Raw genomic sequence first — 22,669 nt, 5'->3', positions numbered from 1 at the left:
CAAATGAGAGGTTGTGCCCAGCTGACTGGAGGGAGGCTCGGGGCTGTCAGAGGGCCCCGAGGGAAACAGAGCGGCTTCTGGGAATGAAGGACTTTGGTGAGATGAGGTAGATGCGTGAAAATGCCCTCAGCCGTCCACACTGGCCCTGCCCTGCCCACCTCAGCTGGGGAAACTGAAAGCTAAAGAGTGAGTCCTATTCCCACAGAACACTAGGCATGCTGAGTGCAGAGGAGGGGAATGCAAGGCCTCCAATGGAAAACTGGAGAAACTGAGACCCAGAGAGACACATGGGCCTATTGGGAGTCAGTTGAGTCAGGGACCTGCTGGCCACAAGGCAGGAGATAGACCCAAAGGCCTCTCAGCTCTCCAGCACGTGGCTCACTCTGCCAAGGGAACCGTAAATCCAGCAGGCCAACCAGGGCTCAAAAAACTATGGCCCGGCTGGGTGTGGTGGCCCATGCCTATAATCCTAGCTACTCAGGAGGCTGAGGCAGGAGAATCACTTGAACCCAGGAGACAGAGGTTGCGGTGAGCCGAGATCACGCCATTGCACTCCAGCCTGGGTGACAAAAGCGAGAGATTTTGAGACTTTGTCTCAAAAAACAAACTATGGCTCACCACCGGCTTTTCTAAATAAAGTTTTATTGGCACAGAACCATGCCCATTTGTTACATACTGTCTGTAGCTGCTTTTGTGCTTACAGTTAAGCAGCTGTGACAGAGTTTGTAGATCTCTGAGTTAGAACTAAAAAAGCCAACATCAGAAAGGAGAAATGGCCAAAAGGCCTTCCTGTGGCTCAGGGTTTTCTGAATCTGACCACTTCTAACCCCTTGCAACCACCAGGTCCCAACCATATCCTCCTTCTCCTGGACTATCATGACCACCTCCTCGCTGGCATCCCTGTTTCCTTCCCCTGCACACACCACATGCACATGCGTGCGCGCGCGCATACACACACACACACACACACACACACACACACACACACACACACACACACACACGGGACTGTTATCTGTCCTGGTCATCACTCTGCTCCCAGAGCCTGGCACGGTGCCTGGAACACCAAAGACACCGCACATGATGTCAGAATGAACAAAGACAGAAAGGAGGGATAGGATTCGCCTAACAGGGAGAGAACAGCCCCTTAAAAAAAAGAGAATCCGGCCGGGCGTGGTGGCTTACGCCTGTAATCCCAGCACTTTGGGAGGCCAAGGCGGGCAGATCACGAGGTCAGGAGATCGAGACCATCCTGGCTAACACGGTGAAACCCCATCTCTACTAAAAAATCCAAAAAATTAGCCAGGCGTGGTGGAGGGCGCCTGTAGTCCCTGCTACTTGGGAGGCTGAGGCAGAAGAATGGCATGAACCCAGGAGGCAGAGCTTGCAGTGAGCCGAGATCGCACCACTGCACTCCAGCCCGGGCGACAGAGCGAGACTCCGTCTAAAAAAAAAAAGACGGAGAGAGAGAATCCGAGCTAGGAGCAGAGTGATGGCAGGGAGGAACTATTTTAGCCAGGGTTGTGGGGAGGCCCTCACCGGGGAGGAGCTGACTGAGCAGAAACACTGAGTCACCTGCAGGGATGAGGCAGGCAGGGCACCCTGGCAAGAGAAACTGCAAGTGCAAAGGCTCTGAGGAATGTTCTAGAAACAGGAAAATGGCACCTTGGCAGGGGTTAAAGGTTTACCTGCCCTGCTGAAAGGACAGGAGACTCAGGACTCCCCCAGGGCCCTCAAGGGGAGATGCTACATAGCACAGCAGTTGAGTGTGTAGCCTGTAAAGCCAGATGACCTGGGTTCTAATCCTGGCTCCAGACAGCCTGAGTTCTAATCCTGGCTCCAGATAGCTTTGCTTCTAATCCTGGCTTCTACTTGCCATGTAACCTTGAGAAAGTTTCTTAACTATCTGAGCTTCTATCCCCTCATCTATAAAATGGGGAGGATGTTAATACCCGTATCAAAGGGTTGCTGTAAGTATTAAACTAATAAATATACGTGAAGTGTCTAGAAAGAGCCCAGGCACACAGAACACTAACTTTTGTTGTAATTTAAAACAGTGTCCATGGAGCCACTTCGTCCTCCTTCTTGCCACCTTCCTGCTTCAGGAACATCTCAGAACCCACTCCACAATACCTGCCTCTCTCCCAGTGGAAAGAAAGGCCACTTATCTGAGGGAGGAGGCTGGGGAAAGAGGCAGACATCCCAGGAAGGGCTTCCTGCCTCTCACATTCACAACCCACCTGCCCACTGTCCCACAGGGGCACAGCTCCTCCTTCCCCACGGAGGCCTTCGGGCCAGGCCTGCCTCATCTGGCCTCGCTGTCTACCCTGGAAGGCCACATCCCACCCAGGAAGAAGGGCACAGGAAATCCATGGATTGGACTTCAAATCTAGCCCATGTCCTTCCAGCCATTTTGGTCCCCAGTGGACACCAGAAACCATTTCTCAATCGGTTCAGAACGAGAAGGGGAGGGAGGTGGGATTCGTGAGCCACCCCAAACCCCCGGGGGTCTAGAGAGCCATAGACCTGGCTTCAGTCCTCCCATACTCCCCAAAACCATCAGCTCCAGGGAACAAGGTCCCGGGGGCTGGGCTGCAGGTGGGGGCGGTTACCGTGGTGCATGAAGCCATTGTTGCACAGACCCACGCCGAGCGCCACTGCCTCCTCCCGAGTCTGGCAGTCTCCCTGGAATGGAACAAGAAGGGGTGGGTGTTAGGTGGGCAGCATCCGAGAGGCCATGCACGGCCAGCGAGAAGCCCATGACCACCCAAGAAACTAGGCTCCATGAGGGCCAGGGTTTGTCTGTTTTGTTTACTGCAGTAACCCCAAAACATGTTTGTGATTTATTATTATTATTATTATTATTATTTTTGAGACAGAGTCTCGCTCTGTCGCCCAGGCTGGAGTGCAGTGGTGCAATCTCGGCTCACTGCAAGCTCCGCCTCCCAGGTTCACGCCATTCTCCTGCTTCAGCCTCCCGAGTAGCTGGGACTACAGGCGCCCACCACCACGCCTGGCTAATTTTTTGTATTTTTTAGTAGAGATGGGGTTTCACCGTGTTAGCCAGAATGGTTTTGATCTCCTGACCTCGTGATCCGTCCGCCTTGGCCTCCCAAAGTGCTGGGATTACAGGCTTGAGTCACCACATCCGGCCCCGTTTGTGATTATTAACTCCAAACAAGACTATTTTATTGTACTGTGATCAACACCGCAAAGAAAACACGGAGATTTTAAGTGGCAGACAATGTTGGTTGCCTAGCAACACCTTTCCCATTCCTCCCTGAGAATGGGAGGCCCTCATCCATCTCCAGCCTCCCTTGCAGCTACAGGTGGCCAATGAGCTATAAGCAGAAATCACTGGTGGGATGCTCTGGCAAAACCCCTTGTCCCTGGCCCTTTCTTTCTCTTCCTCCTGCCTGGAACAAAGATGTGATGGCTGGAATTCTTGCAGTCACTTTAGACTACAAGGTGCCCTGGTGGCTGGAAACTCACTAAGGCAGGCAGAGCAGAAAGACACACAGAGTGTGGTCCCCAAAGATATCAGGAGACACTCTGGCAGCAAAAACCACGCACCTCTGGACTTCTCTCATGCCACAGAAACACAAACTCTAATTAGGCTCAGCCTCCATAATTGTGTCTCTAATACTAGAAATCAAGTTCAGGCCGGGCGCGGTGGCTCAAGCCTGTAATCCCAGCACTTTGGGAGGCCGAGGTGGGTGGATCACGAGGTCAGGAGATCGAGACTATCCTGGCTAACATGGTGAAACCCCGTCTCTACTAAAAATACAAAAAATTAGCCGGGCGTGGTGGCGGGCGCCTGTAGTCTCAGCTACTTGGGAGGCTGAGGCGGGAGAATGGCGTGAACCCGGGAGGCGGAGCTTGCAGTGAGCCGAGATCACGCCACTGCACTCCAGCCTGGGAGACACAGCGAGACTCCGTCTCAAAAAAAAAAAAAAAAAAAAAAAAAAAAAAAAAAGAAATCAAGTTCAATTGCTAACTGACCAAGCACCAGTTAGTAAGACAACTGGGGAAGCCTACCAGGGGCTTCTGAAAAACACCTTCCCCCACTCTCCAGGTAAAAGGGAAAAGCAGCACCACCCCTCCCTGCCTGGGATGAAGTCGTATGAGGAAGTGATGCTGGGGGCTGCAGTGGCTCCCTGATAAGCAAGATAGTGACACTGCTGAGACGCTGAGGATGGTGGGGTGAAGAACGGAAGGTTCTTCTGTCTGCTACTGAGCCCATACACCAGCCCTGGAACCACCTAGCTCCATGCTTCCTGATAGATGGCGTCTGTGTAAGCCACTGTTCAGTTGGGTTTGTTATCCTGGCAAATGAAAATATTCCAAACTGATTCAATCTGAACCAAGGTGATCTGACTCATCTCAGGACTTCCCCAAGGAAGTGACATCCAACCTGAAACATGAAGAATGAACAGGCACGGCCCATGTGCTGGACCCTGCGGGTTTGGCCTTTGGGGCCAACTCTCCCAGGTGGGATATCATCTTGGTGGGGCAGTCGATCAAGGTTTGTGGTCCTCCTAGGTCAGGCTGAGGCCAACGGGATGCTCCCTGCCCCAGGAACATGACAATTCAGTGGAGGATCCCAAGGACAAGGAACAGCAGCGCTGATTGTCCCCCACAGTGGTGTGCTGGACAGAGCCCCCACGTGCTAGCTTCTCAGCATTTCCAGGTGCCAGTTCTTCCTAAGGCCTCCTAGGCCTGCCCTGACTTTGTGAGTGCCCCACCCCCCTTCAGTGAGTCATCTTTTTTATTCCCCCATCAATTAGCCAGGGCCTGTTTCTGTTGCTAGCAAACCAAATACTCTCAACACATCCAGGCCAAGTGTGTGACACGTGTGTTGTGTGTGTGCACAAGCATGTGCAGGTGGGAGGGATTGTCAAGCAGAGGAAACAGCAGGGGCAAAGGTCTGGAAATGGGCAGAAGCTTGGAGCGCAGAAAAACCAGAAGGCAGCATGGCCGGCCTGGGGAGGACAAGCTGAGTCAGGCCCATGAGGGCCAGGAGCCGGCACTGCTGTGTCCCCGCTCAATCCTAAGTGCTGGGAACGGGGTAGACCTAGAGTCCCTGCTCAGTAGCTGTCTGCTGATTGAACAAAGGAGTGGTCAGCAGGGGCCAGATCGTGTAGGAGCTCGCAGCCAGGTCAATGAGCTTGAACTCCAGAGAGACAGCCACAGGCACCACCTCTTCTCACTGAAATGCCTCCCAGAATAAGAAGTCCTGAGAGGCCCCGCCTGTCCCCTCCCGTCCACAGCCAGAGGCGATTTTCCAACCAGAGGAGACAGGGGTGCTATTCAGAGGCAGTAGGACCCGACCCTGGGCAGAAGGCCTGGGGCAGGGCCTCTGGCCTTGGCATTTCACCACACTGCCTGCCCTGGCTGACTCCATTAAGACACATTTCTCCCACAGGACCCCAAGCCAGTGGTTCGGAACCCTGCCAGGGGAGGTGGCTATGACAGGCCATATCCAGAGCAGCCGCCCCCCTGCTGTGAGGGGCCAGCCCCGGGGGTGGGGGAAGGGGGGCGGTGGGGGAGCAGAGAGGCAGGCCTAGCTCCGCAGATGGGAGGCCCGGCAGGCAGCTGGAGCCACCTGGCCTTCTGAGGCGCTCACAGTCCCAGCCTCCCCACAGGGTCCTGGAGTTCCTAGAGCAAGGCCAGTAGGGACTCTCAGGTCAACAGAGATACAGAAGGCCTGGAAGTGCCACCTGAACAGGAAGCCCTGCCACCTCCCTGCAGCCTCCCTGCAGCCCTCTCGGAAGGATACAATTTCTCCCCTCCTCAGAGGAAGCCGCCGTACACAAGACCCCTGCAACCTCCGCCGCCATGCCTCCCTGCCTTGACACCCCCACCTGCCCACCCGCCCCCAGGTGCCCTCTGCACACCTCAAGGCCTTTGCACTCATCCTTTCCTGCACACCTGGAATGCCCTGTCCCGGCTTTGCAGGTCTCAGGGCCGTGCCACTTCCTCAGAGAGTCCCCTTCTTAACTACCCGAAAGTAGCGCCCAAACCTTCCTCCACCCGTCCTCTCAATAAACGTTCACCGGTCACACGCACTCAGGCAAGGCATCTGTGCCAACCTGTCGCAGTCTGAAATTACCTCACCCATGTATCCATTTTGCTTAAGGTCTGTTGTCCACCGGGTGTAAGCTCCATGCGGGCAGGGACGCTGCCTGCCATGTTCACATCATCATCCCACATCAAAACCCAAAGTCTAGTACTTGGTGGGTCACAAAAAGTGGAAGGAAGGGAAGAAAAGGGATTGATGGGAGAAGGGAGGAGGGACAGAAAGAAGGGAGAAGAGAGGACCTAGTTTGGAAACGGATTCTGAACTCACCTCTCCGTCTCGGCCTCTGTCTCTCTAAAGTGGCAGGGAGAGGGTCTCCATCCCACCGAGTTCTCATGAGGATTGAGTGAGACGCTCTGTGCAAGACCCTCGGCCCAAAGCCTGGCACACAGGCAGCATTTGATAAACGTCAGCTGTTCCTGATTAGTTATTTTTTCACTGGAGAGAACCACTGAGGAATGAAGATGGAGGAGGCAAAGTGGGGAGGAGAGACGGAGTAATGGGGGAGACAGGTGTGAGTTACACAGGACCCCAGACAGCCTCTTTACCCATGAATTCCAAGACCCCATAAAGATGCCCACCCAAGGATGCCTCTCACTGACCTACCACGTGCAAGGCGCTGCGAGATTTCACTCAGACTGTACGGTTGACCTGGAGACAATCACTCTTATTAACTCCACTCGACAGAGGAGGAAACAGAGGCACAGACAGACTTGGCAGTTGCTCAAGCTTACCCAGTAACAGTGGAGGCCGCTCAGAGCTGGACACTCCCCACCACCATGCCATGGAGAGGGGAGCCGAGGCTGACAGGGGACGTTAGTTGTCTAGGGTTGCAGCCAAGTTTCCTGTTCCCATTTCTCCTGCGTCTCTTCTCCCAGTACCTCAAGCTGCCAGCCTGATCCCCGCCTCTCCTATCCCGACCCCTCTCTGCCCCTGCCCCTGCTGAGAACCCTGCTGCCATCAGTATCTGCCATCTGCCTGGTCGTAGAAGTCCACGTGGTGGGCATTCCAGGCACATTTCTGCAGAGCCAGCATGGAAGCTTGCAAATCTGTGCCCGCCCCACACCTGGCTCCTTGGCCCACCTCTGCTCTCTCCCACTCTGACCCCCTGCACTGCATGTGACAGTCACAGCCTGGGGCGTCCTGGAGCCCAAGTGACACAGACCCAGAAATCACCCAGTGGAGAGGTGAAGAGAGCAAACTCCAGAACTGGCTTCCCCCGGTTCAAAGCCCCGCTCTGCCCTGGCCATGTCCTTGGGCAATCCCTCAGGCTCTCTGAGCTTCCTTTCCTCATCCATATTTTTATTTCATTCTCAGATTTGCCCTGGACTCTCCCAGGCCTCTGACACCCCTGAGAGGTGGTCTCTGCTCAGACTCAATCAGCAATCATTAATACAGAGCGTTATGATCGTTACTGACTATGAAGGCATCAGGACAACACACATACACACAGAGGATCCTGACGGCTGTGTGCCCTGGGGCAAGTTACATAACCCAAGCCTCAGTTTCCTCATCAGTAAAATGGGAACAACTGCATTTGTCTCAAGTTGTTCTGAGGATCAAATAAGATAACGCACCAAGCCGATCCGGAGCTGATAAGAGAGTGCAAGTTGTCTCTCCAAGGGCCAATGCCCACCTCATCCTCAGCGTTTAAAGAACTCTGATTGTCTGAATAATGCCTAGCAAGCTCCCTCCTGAAGTCACAAGAAATGAATCCTGAGGAACTCTAAGCCACTATCAGCAATCCCGGTTCTCTTCCCCAAGGGCTGGTTTAGGGGTATATGTCAGACCCATCTGGCCAATGAGACCTAAGGAAAAGACCATGCAGGGGAAGGAAGGACTGTAGGAAGTTTCCTCCCCAATACACAGAAAGAATAAATGTTCTCCAACAGGACAGCCTTTGGCCATAGTTCTGTGCAGATGTGATGTCTGGAGCCATGGCTGCCACCTGTGACTGTGAGGCAACTCACGAGAAAATACGAGGATAGCAAAAGAAAAAGGCAGGAAATGCCTGGGTACAGACAGCATTGTTGAGCTCTAGGACCACAAACTCCAGACAATGAATTATGTGAGAGAAGAATATCTTATTAATAAGTCAGATTTCCCGTTATGTGCAGCCGAACGCATGTGTAACTGATTCAGCAGGGATTCAATCAACATTTTATTTTAAGGGGTAGAAAAACCTAGAGTTAGAAATGAAGACATGTCCAAAGCAAAAATACCCTCCTGCCGTACACAATTATGTGTTCTTCCTGCTTTCCTGCTAAGGTACAAGGTGGGGGTGCCTCCTGAAGTCAAGACAGGCTGTCACCATGCTCCAAGGTCACATCCTTGTCACAGATCTCTCCCGCACAGAGAGACCCACACAGGCACACCCTCCTCCCCTTTCCCTGACCCAAGCCAAAGGTCAGCTGCCTTTCCAACCATCTCCTGGAAGTCATCCACCTGCGTGGGCTCCAGTTACCCATCCTGTGTCCCCACACCAGGCCAAGCCACAGACAGGCTGCTGAAGTGGATGGACACATTCCATGGTCAGCTACAGCCTTTGATCCACACATCCTCTCCTTGCCTCCACTAGCAACAAGATGCAGGTGCCTGGGGTTGGGGGGCTCAGGACAGTGACAGTGAGATACGCTACTCCGAGGGTGCTTTGGCCAAGCCCACAATTCCTCAGTCAGCACAGGCCCCGAGAAAGCCCCCCCACATGCCCAGCACCAGCCGCCAACACTGGAAGTGGCTTTTACTGGTTCCTCCTCCTCTAGTCTCTAAATGCTGGAGTGTTCCAGGGTGAAGGCCTGAGCCTCTCGCATACCTGCCTCTTTCACAGCCTCCCAGCTCATTCAACGGCAGCTCAAGCCAAAGGCTTTGGAGTCATTCTCCGCTCCTTTCTGTCTCTCACCTCCAACGCCCTACTCACCCATGAGCAACCCATTTGTCCACCTTCAAAACATCCAGAATCTGATCACTTCTCCCGCCACCCCCACCACCCTGTTCTCAGCCAGCATCCTCCCCTGCCTGAAATTCTAGCATTGCCTCCTCCTGCCCTCCCTGCTGCCAGCCTCATCCCTAAAGTCTCCACACAGAGCCAGGGGGTCTGTATGAACCAAAGCCACATGCACTGCTCCTGTGCTCAGAGCCCTGCAGGGGTCCGGACCCTTCCAGGGGTGGACACGGCCTGGCATGGTCTGCCCACGCGGCTTCCTCACCACTCCTCTCCCCTCTCACTCCATCCAGTCATCCTGGCCCTCTCTCTGCTCCCCAGACATACCCGGTTCACTCTGCCTCAGAGCTTCTGAGCTGCTGCTCCCCAGATGTGGCCCGGGCTCGCTCCTCACCTCCCTTAGCCCTCTGCTCAAATGTCCCTGCTCAGTACAGCCGTCCCTGACCTTCTGCGTGAACTGCACCACCATGCCCATGTGAGGGGGCGATCCCCTGCCCCCGCTCCCACACCGTCCCCTCCACCACACTGCACGTAGCACCAGTGGGCATGTGATGTATTCCACTTCTTATTTATTAAGTGTCTCTCCTATCCTCACAAGAATGTAAGATCTGGGAGAACACGAGCTTTTGTCTGTCCTGTTCCCTGCTGTGTCTCTAGAACCAAAAACAGCCCCTGATACATGGCAGGTGCTCAAAAATAATTTAAAAAAAAAAAAAGAAAAAGTTAACTAATGAGCTTTCTTGTCTAATTTCCCTACACTCTCTTCTAACCTGTTTCAAATGTCACCCAAAAGCTGACAAGGAGTGGACTCTGCAGTGGGGGCCGCCTGAGGTCTGGGTGTGTGTATAAAGCTCACCCTCTTCCCCGCCCATCCGCTGGAAATCCCCACGGCATCTCGCGTGCCCAAGGAGAAAGTCATTTTCCCCACACACTCTTGCCCATCTTCCCATCTCCACAAACAGTATTTCCATCGGCCTACTGCACCCAAATCCCAGGGCTCATCCTTGATTCCCAGCCACTCCTATAGCAGTGCAGCCCGTCTCTTCCATCTCCAAATACCTCTCAGACCCAATGTCCTGTTGTCTCTGTGAGCCCACCCGCCCTGAGTTAGGCACGGGATTCACCCCAGGAGCAAAGCCTCCCCTGTGCTTTGACACCAACAGGCAGCTCTGGGCACCGAAGGAGCTTGAGAAATAAGAGGCCTCAGACACATCCACAGCAGTGAGAAGTGGGCAGCTCTGAGAGCCCTGAAACCCAGGCTCCTCTGGGCTCTGACTGAAGCACCTAAACCATGAAACTCCCACGTGGCACCCCTGCCAGCTGTTTGCAGCACATTCAGAAGGCGGGACTCTGTGCAGGTCGCCAACTCCCCCCACCTCTGTTTGTTTCCTGGTCTTACTGGTCTGGTGGCCCCCGAATCCTTGCACAATTTCTTTAGTCTTCTATATTGCATGTAATCATGGGCCACCTTGAATCTTTTGTGAAAGAGATGAGGAATCATAGCAATAGTTACGTTTATTGAGCAATTACTCTGTGTCAGGCACCATTCTAAGTGCTTACACAATTATCTCATCGAAACCTCAAAACAATCTAAAGGGGAAGGTATTGGTTTTAGCTTCATTCTACAACTGAGGCCCAGAGAGGCTGAGCAACTTGTCCAAGGTCACTGAGCTAGGAAGTAGCAGGGCTAGGACTTGAACCCACATCTGTCCGGCTCTAAAAGCATGAGCTCTGGGCTGACTGCATGTGATTCTCAGGAGGGCTGGGGAGTGCAGTACAATGGTTAGCAGCTCTGTGCTTCACGGACATGCAAACTGGAATTCAAATCCAGATATTTCAAGACCTCTCAGGACACAGGGTCCCATATCATAGCAAACATATTAAAATGTACCCATATTTCACATTTGATATACTCTTTGGGCTAGACAACTTATTTTCAAGGATGTTTCTCAACTTTCTTTTGAAGGTATTTGGCGCCGAAAAACATTCACTTTAAAAATTGGCTGTGATTTATCAGACATATCGGGAATTTGTGCAACACGAGAAAATCCAGTCAGCAAATTGTTTTCGAATGAAGTTTTTACGAATGCTTAATTTAACAATTGAGGCCAACATAAAGCTGCACTCTGTAGATGTTTAAACATTTATCCATTTTTATTTCACAGGTTTCTTCTCAACTTTGGGAGCCAATGTGTTCTTTTTACAGACCACGAATGGACATTCTTGAGGACTCCCTGAAAACTTCACAGAACCGAGGCACAGTGGGTGAGTCCCAGCTTCGCCACCATGAAGCTGTGCACCCTTGGACCAGGCACTCTGCCTCTCTGGGCCCAGTTCCCCATCTGCAAGTAGGTTAGAGGACCCAATAGGATAACGCACAATGCCTGCTGGGGCCTTATCCAGGTAAGCATCCATGATCCTGAGCAATAAAGGAGAAGAGACAGGCAACAGGCCTGTATGCGGCACCTGAAGGGAGCAAACACCTTTGGGATATTGCACCAAAATTGACGCATAGATTTTCTAAGCTTCTGGTCAGCCCTTACCCACTGGGAACTTTTTTGAAAGGAATAACCTGGCCAACTCCAAACAGAGGCTCCAGTTTGGTATCAGGATAAAACCATCTTGGCCTAGTTTGCCCAAGACCATCCCAGTTTTAAAACTGAAAGAAAGCCCTAGCGTGGAAGCAACGCTGGGGTCTACTGAGGGATGAATGGATAAACAAAATGTGGTACAGACATACTGCTACGGTTTGAATGGTTTTTGCCCCTTCCAAAATTCATGTTGAAACGTGATCCCCAATGCAACAGTATTGAGAGGTATGGCCATGAGGAGGGGACTGAGTCAGGAGGACATTAGGCATCCCTTAGAAATGGGTGTGAGGCAGGGAGTCTGCCCCTCCCATCCCTTTCCCCACGGGAGGACACAGCAGCAAGGCAGCATCTTGGAAGCAGACAGCAGCCTCTGACAGACGCCAAACCTGCCGGCACCTTGGTCTGGAACTCCCAACCTCCCGAACTGTGAGAAGTAAGTTTCTGTTCTTTATAAATTACCCAGTCTCAGGTATTTTGTTATAGCAGCACAAATGGACTAACATACAATCAATGGAATATTATTCAACCTGAAAAAGGAAGGAGATTCCAACATACGCTATAACGTGGATGAGCCTTTAGGATGAATGCTAAGTAAAATGAGCCAGGCACAAAAGGACAAATACTGCACAATTCCACTGATATGAGGTAACCAGAGTAGTCAAGTTCATAGAGACAGAAAGTAGAACGGTACGCATCAGGACTGGAGGAGGAGGGGTAGGGAGTTGAATGGGAACAGAACTTCAGTGTGGGAAGATTAAAAGAGCTCCGTGGATGGGTGGTGGTGACGCTTGCACAATGTTATCAGTGAATTTAATGCCAATGAACTATCCACTTAAAAACAATCAAGATGGCCGGGCACGGTGGCTCACGCCTGTAATCCCAGCACTTTGGGAGACCAAGGCGGGCGGATGACGAGGTCAGGAGTTCGAGACCAGCCTGGCCAACGTGGTGAAACCCCGTCTCTCTAAAAATAAAAAAATTAGCTGAGTGTGGTGGGCGCCTGTAATATCAGCTACTTGGGAGGCTGAGGCAGGAGAATTGCTTGAACCTGGGAGGCAGAGGTTGCAGTGAGCTAAGACTGCACTACTGCACTCCAGCCTGGGTGCCAGAGCAAGACTGTCTCAAGAAAAAAAAAAAAGATCAAGATGGTAAATTTTATGTTCTGTGCAGTTTGCCACAATTGAAAGCAGTAATAGAAAATTTTTAAACAAAACAAAAAGCCCCACACTGACAGACAAAGCAGAACATTGGTCACACACCCCTGAGGAGGCCCCTCACCTGAGCCAGCAGCCAGTCCACCAGTTTGCTCCCAGGAAGTACCGACTTGTAGGTCTTCAGGTGGTAATCACGGTCCCTGTGGAGAAGGTGAGCGCACAGTGAGCAGGGCAGGGCGGGGAGGACAGAGGTGGGGGTGGTCCCGACTTCCCTGCTGGACGTGCCCACGAATCAAGGATCTCCAGATTCTCTAGGCACTGGGCAGGGGTCCGAGTCTCAGCCCAGACTTCACACGTCACTTGCAGTGTGACCGAGGGCAGGGCTGTTCCAAACCAGGCCTCCTTCCACCTACAGAGTGGGAGGCAGGAGGCAGCAGCCGCAGGGCTCCGGAAACTTTCTGTCTCTAGCCCAGGCGATCTCAGCTGGGGGTGATTTTGCCCTCAGGGTATGTCTGGAGACATTTTTGGCTGTCATGACCTGGAGGGGCTCAGGCAGGGGTGCTGCTGGCATCCCGTGCGTGTGCAGAGGCCGGGGATGCTGCTGAAGATCCTACAAAGCCAGGACAGCCCCCAACAGAGACTTATCCTGGTTAAGATACCACCGGCGCCGAGGCTGGGGAGCCATGTTGACTCTCACAGAGTGGCAGGGGAGACCCTCCATTCTTTCCTTTCCTTTTTTCCTTTTGTTCTGTGCTTGGCATTGATGTGTTTAAACCAAACCGACATGGAAAGCCCCTGCAAGGGGCTGGTGTGGTCTATCAGGGCCGAGCAGCGCACAAGCCTGTGAGTTTCACGGTTCTTTCCTGAGGTAACTGCCCTGGCCTGTGACAGCATCTGAATCCCTGCCGAGCCTGGGTCCCATGGGTTCCGCTAACCTTGCAGCCAAACTGCAACAACTTCTCAGCCTCTGAAGCTGACAAAAACGAGCTTCTGTGGCCAGTCCATGTCAAGGCTGATAAAGTCTTGTTGGAGGATTTCTCTCAGGCTTTAGGACTTGGGGGGGTCGGACAGGCCCCGCGTGCAGTTGGTGGGTGTCTGCTACCTTCCCCAGCCGCTCCCTTCTTTGAGGCTGGCAGAGGAGCCCCGCCTGCCTTCTGGGGCTTGCATAAGAGCAGCAGCAGAGGAGCCCGGGAGGGTTGAGGCAGGATGGCAGATGAAAGTGGTTCCCAGGGCCTGACCTCCCACGGGGCCAGCAAATGCCAGGAAATGGTCCTTCCTCTCCACTCTTCTGAGAGGTGATAAGAGCTATCAGGTCAGAGGGACAGAAAAATCTGCAGCTGGGTAAGAATCAGGTCACCCTTTCTCCCTTCATCCACAACCACGAGCTTTATGGTAAAGAGAATAACCAATCACTGGCGTTCATTATACAATGCCAGGAGCCATTCAAAGCACCTTCCGTGAATTTTTCTTTTTTTTTTTTGAGACGGAGTCTCGCTCTGCCGCCCAGGCTGGAGTGCAATGGCCGGATCTCAGCTCACTGCAAGCTCCGCCTCCCAGGTTCACGCCATTCTCCTGCCTCAGCCTCCCGAGTAGCTGGGACTACAGGCGCCCGCCACCTCGCCCGGCTAGTTTTTTTTTTTTTTGTATTTTTAAGTAGAGACGGGGTTTCACCGCGTTAGCCAGGATGGTCTCGATCTCCTGACCTCGTGATCCGCCCGTCTCGGCCTCCCAAAGTGCTGGGATTACAGGCTTGAGCCACCGCGCCCGGCCACCTTCCGTGAATTTAATCCTCACAACAACCCAAGAGGTGAGAGCTATTCTTATGTCCACTTAACAGATGCAGAAACAGAAGCAAAAGAAGTTAATCATCTTTCAACATTCACTGACAAGCTTTTACTGAGTCCCTAGGCCTCCACTCTCCAATAGGTAGCCATTTTAATTTAAATTTCAATCAATTAGGCCAGGCACAGGGGCTCACACCTGTAATCCCAGCACTCTGGGAGGCTGAGGCAGGCAGATCACTTGAGATCAGGAGTTCGAGACCAGCCTGGACAACATGGTAAAACCCCATCTCTACTAACAATAAGGAAATTACCCAGGCATGGTGGTGCACGCCTGTAATCCCAGCTACTTGGGAGGCTGAGGTAGGAGAATCGCTTGAATTCAGGAGGCAGAGTTTGCAGTGAGCCAAGATCATGCCACTGCACGCCAGCCTGGGCAACAGAGCAAGATTCCATTTCAAAAAATATATATATACATATATATAAATATATGTATATATAAATATAAATATAAAAATATATATACACATACATACATACATACATATATATATATGACATATATATATATATATATATATATATATATATATATATATATATGTCAGGTGCAGTGGTTCACGCCTGTAATTTCAGCACTTTGGGAGGCCAAGGCAGGTGGATGACTTCAAGTCAGGAGTTCGAGACTAGCCTGGTCAACATGGCAAAACCCAATCTCTACTAAAAATACAAAAATTAGCCAGGCCTGGTGGCAGGCACCTGTAATCCCAGCCACTCACGCAGCTGAGGCATGAGAATTGCTTGAACCCGGGAGGTGGGAGTTGCAGTGAGCCAAGATTGCACCACTACACTCCAACCTGGGGGACAGAACAAGGCTCTGTCTCCAAAAAAAAAAAAATTAGCTAGGCATGGTGGTGCATGCCTGTAGTCCCAGCTACCTGGGAGGCTCAGGTGGGAGGACTGCCTGAGCCCGGAGGTTGAGGCTGCAGTGAGCTGTGATTGCACCACTGCATTCCAGCCTGGGGAGCATGATCCTGTCAAAAAAAAAAAAAAAAGAAGAAAGAAGAAAGAAAAAAGAAGAAGAAGGAGGAGGAGGAGGAGGAGGAGGAGGAGGAAGAAGAAGGAAGAAGAAAAAAGAAGAAAATTAAAGTGAAGAAAGGGAGCTGATATGGTTTGACTGTGTCCCCACCCAAATCTCATCTTGAATTGCAGCTCTCATAATTCCCACATATTGTGGGAGGGACCCAGTGGGAAACAACTGAATCATGGGGGCAGATCCCCCATACTGTTCCTGTGGTAGTAAGTCTCACAAGATCTGATGGTTTCATAAGAGGAAACCCCTTTCACTTGGCTGTCATTTTCCTTTTGCCTGCCATGGAAGACGTGCCTTTCACATACCTCCATGACTGAGAGGCCTCCCCAGCCACGTGGGACTATGAATCCATTAAACCTCTTTTTCTTCATAAATTACCCAGTCTTGGGTATGTCTATCAGCAGCATGAAAACAGACTAACACAGAGGACATAAAGTACCAGGTTGGTGACACTTTATGAAGGTGGGCAGGGAAGACCCCTGTGATATGCAGGCATTTGAAGGAAGTGAGGGAACGAACATGAAGGTATGCAGAGGAAAAGCATCCTGAGCAGAGGGAACAGCAGGCACAAAGGCCCTGAGGTGGAGCCCATTATTATCCCCATTTCATAGAGGAAACAGTTGAGGCACAGAGAGGTTACGTAACTCTGCCCAAGGTCACACAGCTGCTAACTAGGAGGCAGGTTCAAGTTCAGTCTGTCTGGCTCCAGAACTGATACCCTGCATCACTGCACTGCAGTGCTTCCTATAATTTAATTCACTTAATCCTAATGACAAACCTAAAGGATAGGTGCCATTGCAAGCCCCATTTAATGGAGAAGGAGACTGCGGTTCTGAGAGGTTAAGTTGCCGGCCCAAGGCCACACAGCTGTGAAGAGGTAGAGGTGAAAGTGGAGCTTGGAAAGAGTAACTTACTTGATCACCGGGGTGTAGAGGCTGTGAAGACGGCAGTAAAGCCTCACACCCTGAAAGAAAAAAGGGGAGGAATTCTGGGATCAGGCCACATCCTTCATGAGCCTCCAAATCCAGGCTGATGGGAGAGATGGCTTCCAGGACGGGGCAGGGCAGGGTGATGAGGGCAGGGGTGAGGTGGGGCCAGTGGAGGCGGCAAACAAGCCAAGGGGCACAGTCCTGCTGCGAGGCGAACTCGGGGTGGAGGTAAACGAGGCCAGCTGAGTCAGGGTCATGGGGGCGGAGGGCCCCTACCTTGGACATGATATCCTCCAGCTCACTTCGGGCCTTGTAGGTGCCATCGTCGTAGCGGAAACGATACATCACCTGTTCATTCTTGAACTGGTGCTTGTCGGAAACTGGAGAGACAGGAGGACCTGTGAGGCCGGGCACGCCCCCTCGGCCCCTCCTGGCCACGCCCACCAGTAATCAGCCTTCACTCTATCGGCCACGCCCCCTCGGCCCCTCCCGGCCACGCCTACCAGCATCAGCCTTCACAGCGGGCCACGCACCCTCGGCCCCTCCCAGCCACACCCACCAGCCTCAGCCTTCACTGCTGGCCAGGCTTTATGCTGGGCACAGTTTCACCGAAACCCCACGAGGTGGGCGCTATGACTTCCTCATTTTGCACATGAGGATACCCCATCCTCCTGCTACGTGCAGGGCCCTGCTGAGACTCACAGCTTGGGATGGGGCATCTGCAGGGCTGAGGGACCCAGAAATGCCCCTGATCCAGCCTGCACTGGGACCCCTCTGGCTGAGCATGTCCTTGGATCTAGATCACCAATGGATGGGTGGGGACAAGCGTGCTGGGGCCTGAGACCACACTGCTGAGATTTAGGGAGCCATCTCTGTCCCACAAAGTCATCCTTGATGCTTCAGATCCATTAGCAATGCCTATAAGGCCCTAACCCTCAAGATATCAATCACCTCACTCCTACACTGGCCCGAACCGCCTCTGCCTCCCACCTGGACTATCACAGCAGCCTCTCTGCTGGGCTCCCTGCTGTCGCCCTTGGTCCCAACAGTCTCCACAGGGCAGCCAGAGGGATTCTGTTAACATGTTCATCCGAGCAGGACTTTCCTCTATGCAGAGGTCAGCAACAGCTTCACAGCTCACTCAGAGTAAAAGCCAAAGACCCTACGATTTTCTATAGGATCTGCTCTCACCTCCTGGACTCTCCCATCAGTCCTGTGCCCTCTGACCTCGTCTCCTACCATGCCCCCTCCTCACTATGAGGCAGCCACACTCCCTCCCTGCTATTCCCTGCACAACCCACTTAGACTCTGCCTGAGGACTTTGCACTGGCTGTTCCCTCTGCCTGGAACCATGCTGCCCACCTGGGTCCCTCCCTCACTGGTGGCTCAGGTCCTGGTTCCAATGTCACCTTCTCAGTGAGGCCTTCCCCATCTCCCCTATTCAAATGTGAACCCCAACACCACACTCTTTACCCTCCTTCCCTAGCACCTATCATGTTTTACTATCTTGCTTTGTAAAGATCTTATCGTCCCCTCCAACTACAAGGTCGGCTCCATGATGACAGGCACGTCCTCCTCCCATTCTGTGGTGTGAACAGTGCCTGCCACATTATAGGCACTCAATAAATATTTGCTGAATAACTAAAACTTAACCAAAAGGTTCTTGACATTTCTTGAAAGGACAGATAAAAGATTCTACTCCCCTGTCCCCAGCTTTTTGAGGTGTCTCTGATTTGCTGGTGCCTAAGAGGCAATTTTACAAGGGCATCCACGTTCCTGTGGGCCACACTGTGCCCAGAAAACAAGGTGGCTGCACGAAAGGGTAGGAGCCGCCTGAGTTATTGGAAACGTGGCACAGTTGGGGTCGGACCTGTTCCTACCCCTTGGCCCAGCTGGGCCCAGTCCTCCACTCACCATGGTGGATGATGCCATTCTCCAACAGGGCTTGGCCCAAGTTGACTCCTTCTTCCGTCTTGCTGATTTCGCCAATTTCTAGGAGCCAGGCAACGAACTCACTGCCAGGAACACAATATGTGGTTGAGAGGATTTCCCCAATGCTGGGATCACAGGGACAAGCACTAAGCTGGCCTGGCCACATCCACCCCTGGGAATGACAGCTAGACCTTCCCACAGGGAAGCCGAGCTTAGGAGTCTATAGCCCTTGGGGTTGTACTGAGGCTTCATGCTTCTCTTATTACCAAGAGCAGAGAGAAGAGTGTGACCAGATTCCAGGTCTGCCTCAGGCTCACTGGATGGATGCATGGATGGATGGATAGATGGATGGATGGATGGGAGGGAGAGAAGGAGGGAGGGAGGCTGGGTAGGCAGGTTGGTGAATGAGTGACTAGATAGACGGATTACTGGATGGATGGATGGATGGATGGATGGATGGATGGATGGATGTCTGGCCAGACAGACACCCAGCACATGGGCAGGTAGGTAAGTGGGTAAGTGGATGATTGAACAGACAGATGACTTGATATGGGGTGGATGAAGAAGAAGAGTGAGTAGATGGGTGGATGGGTCAGGGATGGATGGACAGGCACAGATGGCTGGATGGGGTGGTGGCTGGACAGATGAACAGAGGGAATGGACAAACATGCAGGAAGAAATAATAGGGGGGCCAGAAAGATGATGGTGGGGAGTCAGGAGAGCTAACAGTGATGAAACCATGTCATTTCCATATTCAAAAGCCTCCCACAGGCACATTATTCAGAAAAAAATCCCAACTCTTCCCACATGGACAAAAACAAGGCCCAGCATGACCCACTGATCTCAACCCCAATACCTCTCACTAGTTATGCCTTAGCCACACCTACCATCTTTCCCTTATTCAAAAATACCAGACTCCTCCCTGCCTCGGGGCTGTTGCACTTGCTGTTCCTTCTGCCTGGAAACGCCCTTCCTCAGCTCTTCATGCAACTGTTCCTTCTCATCCTTCAGGTCTCAGCACAAACATCACCTCCTCAGAGAAGCCTTCTCTGACTACCTCATTTAAAATGGTCCCCGACCCCTATCCCATCCATCACATCTCTGTGTTGCTTCCTTTTTCGCACTTTTCACTGTCTGAAGTGGTCTTGTTTACAGATTTATTTCATCTCCCCCAACCAGAATGTAATGACATGAACAGAACGTTTTCTCTGTCTTATTCATGGCACTATCCCAGCACCTACCAGAGGGCCTGATGCAGAGTGGGACTCAATGATCATTTATGGAACAAATGAAGGAACGAACCATCCAACAGAAAGGAATGCTCTGGGCCAGGCGCGGTGGCTCACACCTGTAATCACAGCACTTTGGGAGGCCGAGGCGGTCAGGAGATCAAGACTATCCTGGCTAACAAGGTCTCTACTAAAAACACAAAAATTAGCCAGGCGTGGTGGCGGGCGCCTGCAGTCCCAGCTACTCGGGAGGCTGACGCAGGAGAATGGCATGAACCCAGGAGGCAGAGCTTGCAGTGAGCCGAGATTGAGCCACTGCACTCCAGCTTGGGCGACAGAGCAAGACTCTGTCTCAAAAAAAAAAGAAAAAGAAAGCAATGTTCTGAGGTCAGCAAGAAGCTCTCGGGGAGACGGAAGTGCTCCCAGGCCAGAGGAAGATAGGCAGCTTTTCCAATTCCCACATGACTGCCCGGTGGGGAGAGGCTCAGCCAGGGCCCCGGGTCCTAGTTCTTGCCGGTGCTTCTCAGGCTCAGCCCAGAGCTCAATCCACTCAAAAACTCAGCAGGAAAAGGGAGAGCCTGGAATGGGACTGTTTCCGCCGAAGCAATCTGTGTTCAATGAAAGCAGGTGGCAGCTGGCCAGAGCCTGAGCACCCTGCTTATCGAAACCAGCTGTCCTGCCTCCAATTACAGGGCCAGAGGGGGGCAGGGCTATTTTTAGCTTCCTAGCGTTTGGCAGAGCAAAGACCTGCCTGGGTGTGTAGGTAGCGGTGTGTGCTGGAGCATTCAGAATGCCCTGGCTGGAGGCAGAGTGGGGTGCAGAAGAAATGCATCTGCTTTGTGGGACAGGGGCCCCGGGTGGGGAAGGGATTGTTCTGGGTCCTGTCCACCCCCAGTTCCATTCTCAAAGTCTTGGAACTCAGAGACAGGGAGAATGTTGCCAGCAGCTGAAGGAGGGGAACGGAGGTTTGAGTGCCCACTCTCGGAAGCTGGAGACCCGGCGTCCGGTGGCCCACCAGCTGTCTAATTGGGGGCCGCATCTGGCACTGATTAGCAACTCTGTGGCCAGGGTTAGGGGCCAGGAAGTATCCCACAGCAGCTGCTGGGACAGAAGACGACGGCCCAGAGGACAGCAACTCTGCCCTATGTTTCCGCCCAAACTGGGTCTTGCCACCTTCTGGTGGATCAAGGAGGTGGGCAAAGCTGGGCAGGTCCTTGTATCTCTCTGGGCCTCATCAGGGCTCACCTGGCAAGTGGCTCGCTCAGTCACCTTCTGGATGATTTAGCAGGCAAAATTTCTAGTCATATGAAATCCTGAGCTGGCAGGCAGTATGCAAAAACCCAATCAAATTCATCTCTAGGGCAGGGGTCTCAAACTTGTAAACAGGCAAAACAGGCCAAGAGGAGACTGTGCGGAACCAGCCAGCACCTGCTGTGTCTAAAGCTGGCAGTCACTCTTCAGTGTAGCCCATCGTGGCCCATTATGTTAGAAGATGAACGCATCTAACAGCTTCTCAGGCGAGTGAGGAAATCCAGCATTTCCTGTGAAATCTCCCCATCATTAAATGTTCATGTTGAGTCCAATATTTCCTGAAAGCACTACATGGGCTGAGGAACACACGTCTGCTAACTGTATCAGGTCAGTGGGGCACCGCTAGCCACCTCTGGGGTACAGGGGAGTGTTCTGGGCAGGGGGATCAGTGTGCAGAGAGGCCCTGAGAAGTAAGGTCAGGAAACCAGTGATCTGCCAGTGAGGAGGGGCGCTGGGGTGCAAAGGGCAGCTAGGTCCAAGCTCCCAGAAAGACGCAGCTCGGGACAATGTGAGGAGAGCTGGAGACACAGGGAGAAGGCAATCTAGCTTGATGGGGAGTTTGAGAGTCAGGGATGGCGGGGTGAGTTGAGAGTTAGGATATGTCAGCTTTCATCCCTCCTTCCTTCCTACCTCCTCCTAGAATCATTCACCCAGTAAACATCTACTTAGCCTACCATGGGCCACGGCCAGGGCGAGGCACAGGGAATGCACAGGGAAATGTCTCTGCAGTCTTCCTAAGAAAGCTGCCTGAGCTCAGGCCCAAGGTACCACTTACGACCCAGCACAAGAATCCCCTTTTCCTTGCCTGATCCCTCCATGGGCCGTGGGCTCCAAGAGGGTAGGGACTGGGGGGTACCCACTGGAATACCCATCCCTGTGACTCCACAGCTCAGGGACGCCTCCTGGAGATGACAATGTTGGACAAATCCTTACCGACCCTCTCTGCATGCTAACACCCTGCACCTGTGCGGACAGGTGACCAAGACACCAAGGCCCCTTCCACCTTGGAGCCTTCCCTCTGGCAGACATCCATAACCGAACAGCATCTAATCTATGCCAAGGGTGAAACCTTCTTTTTCCAAGAAGCTTTTCCTGATGGCCCCTGCCAGACACGCCTTGCCACACCTGGTCACCCTGAGCTCCGACAGCTCCACCAGCACCCTCAATCCGGGCCAGGGTGACGAGTGACATCCTCAACTCACTCCACTACCGAGACTCCTCCAGTGGCTTCCCAGAGCACCAGGAAGGAAATGTGAGCTGCTTGCCAAGGCCCTGCCTGAGGTGACCCCCTTTAACTGCTGGGGCCACATCTCCTGCCCCTCTGACCACTCACCTCCAGCCACAATGGCCTCCTGCTGTTCCGCCATCACTCACAGCTCACCCCAGCCTCAGGGCTTTTGCACCTACTGCTTCCTAAGCCAGGAATGTCGTTCCCCACACCCTCTCATGGCTGGCTCTTGCTTGTCTTTCAGATCGTGGTTAAATGTCACTTCCCCTGAGAGGTCCTGACTGCCCACCCTGCTGAACTAGCCCCATTTCCTCTTGTCCTGACTTCACTCTAAGTATTTCCTTAGCGTATTCAGCAAGTGGCTGAAATTCCCTTCTTTCTATCTGTCTCCTTTTCTGTTG

At 52.6% G+C, this 22,669-nt stretch overlaps 1 protein-coding gene across 4 annotated transcripts in view; it reads right to left on the bottom strand.

The window, feature by feature from the left end:
- Positions 1–22,669, bottom strand: part of LOC105470708 (phosphatidylinositol-3,4,5-trisphosphate dependent Rac exchange factor 1) — a 205,284-nt gene that overhangs the window by 38,492 nt on the left and 144,123 nt on the right. For all 4 annotated transcript variants that reach the window (XM_011722913.3, XM_024789407.2, XM_071079166.1 and 1 more), the window contains exons 11-15: positions 18,483–18,583; positions 16,845–16,948; positions 16,554–16,603; positions 12,890–12,965; positions 2,613–2,685 (exon numbers count right to left, since the gene is read on the bottom strand). In XM_011722913.3, coding sequence (XP_011721215.2) covers positions 2,613–2,685; positions 12,890–12,965; positions 16,554–16,603; positions 16,845–16,948; positions 18,483–18,583 — 404 coding nt within the window. The remainder of the gene's footprint in view (positions 1–2,612; positions 2,686–12,889; positions 12,966–16,553; positions 16,604–16,844; positions 16,949–18,482; positions 18,584–22,669) is intronic.

The sequence above is a fragment of the Macaca nemestrina genome, chromosome 15 (assembly GCF_043159975.1).
Source record: "Macaca nemestrina isolate mMacNem1 chromosome 15, mMacNem.hap1, whole genome shotgun sequence".
NCBI classification, from domain to species: Eukaryota; Metazoa; Chordata; class Mammalia; order Primates; family Cercopithecidae; genus Macaca; species Macaca nemestrina.
This window is presented reverse-complemented; position numbering and strand designations above follow the sequence as displayed.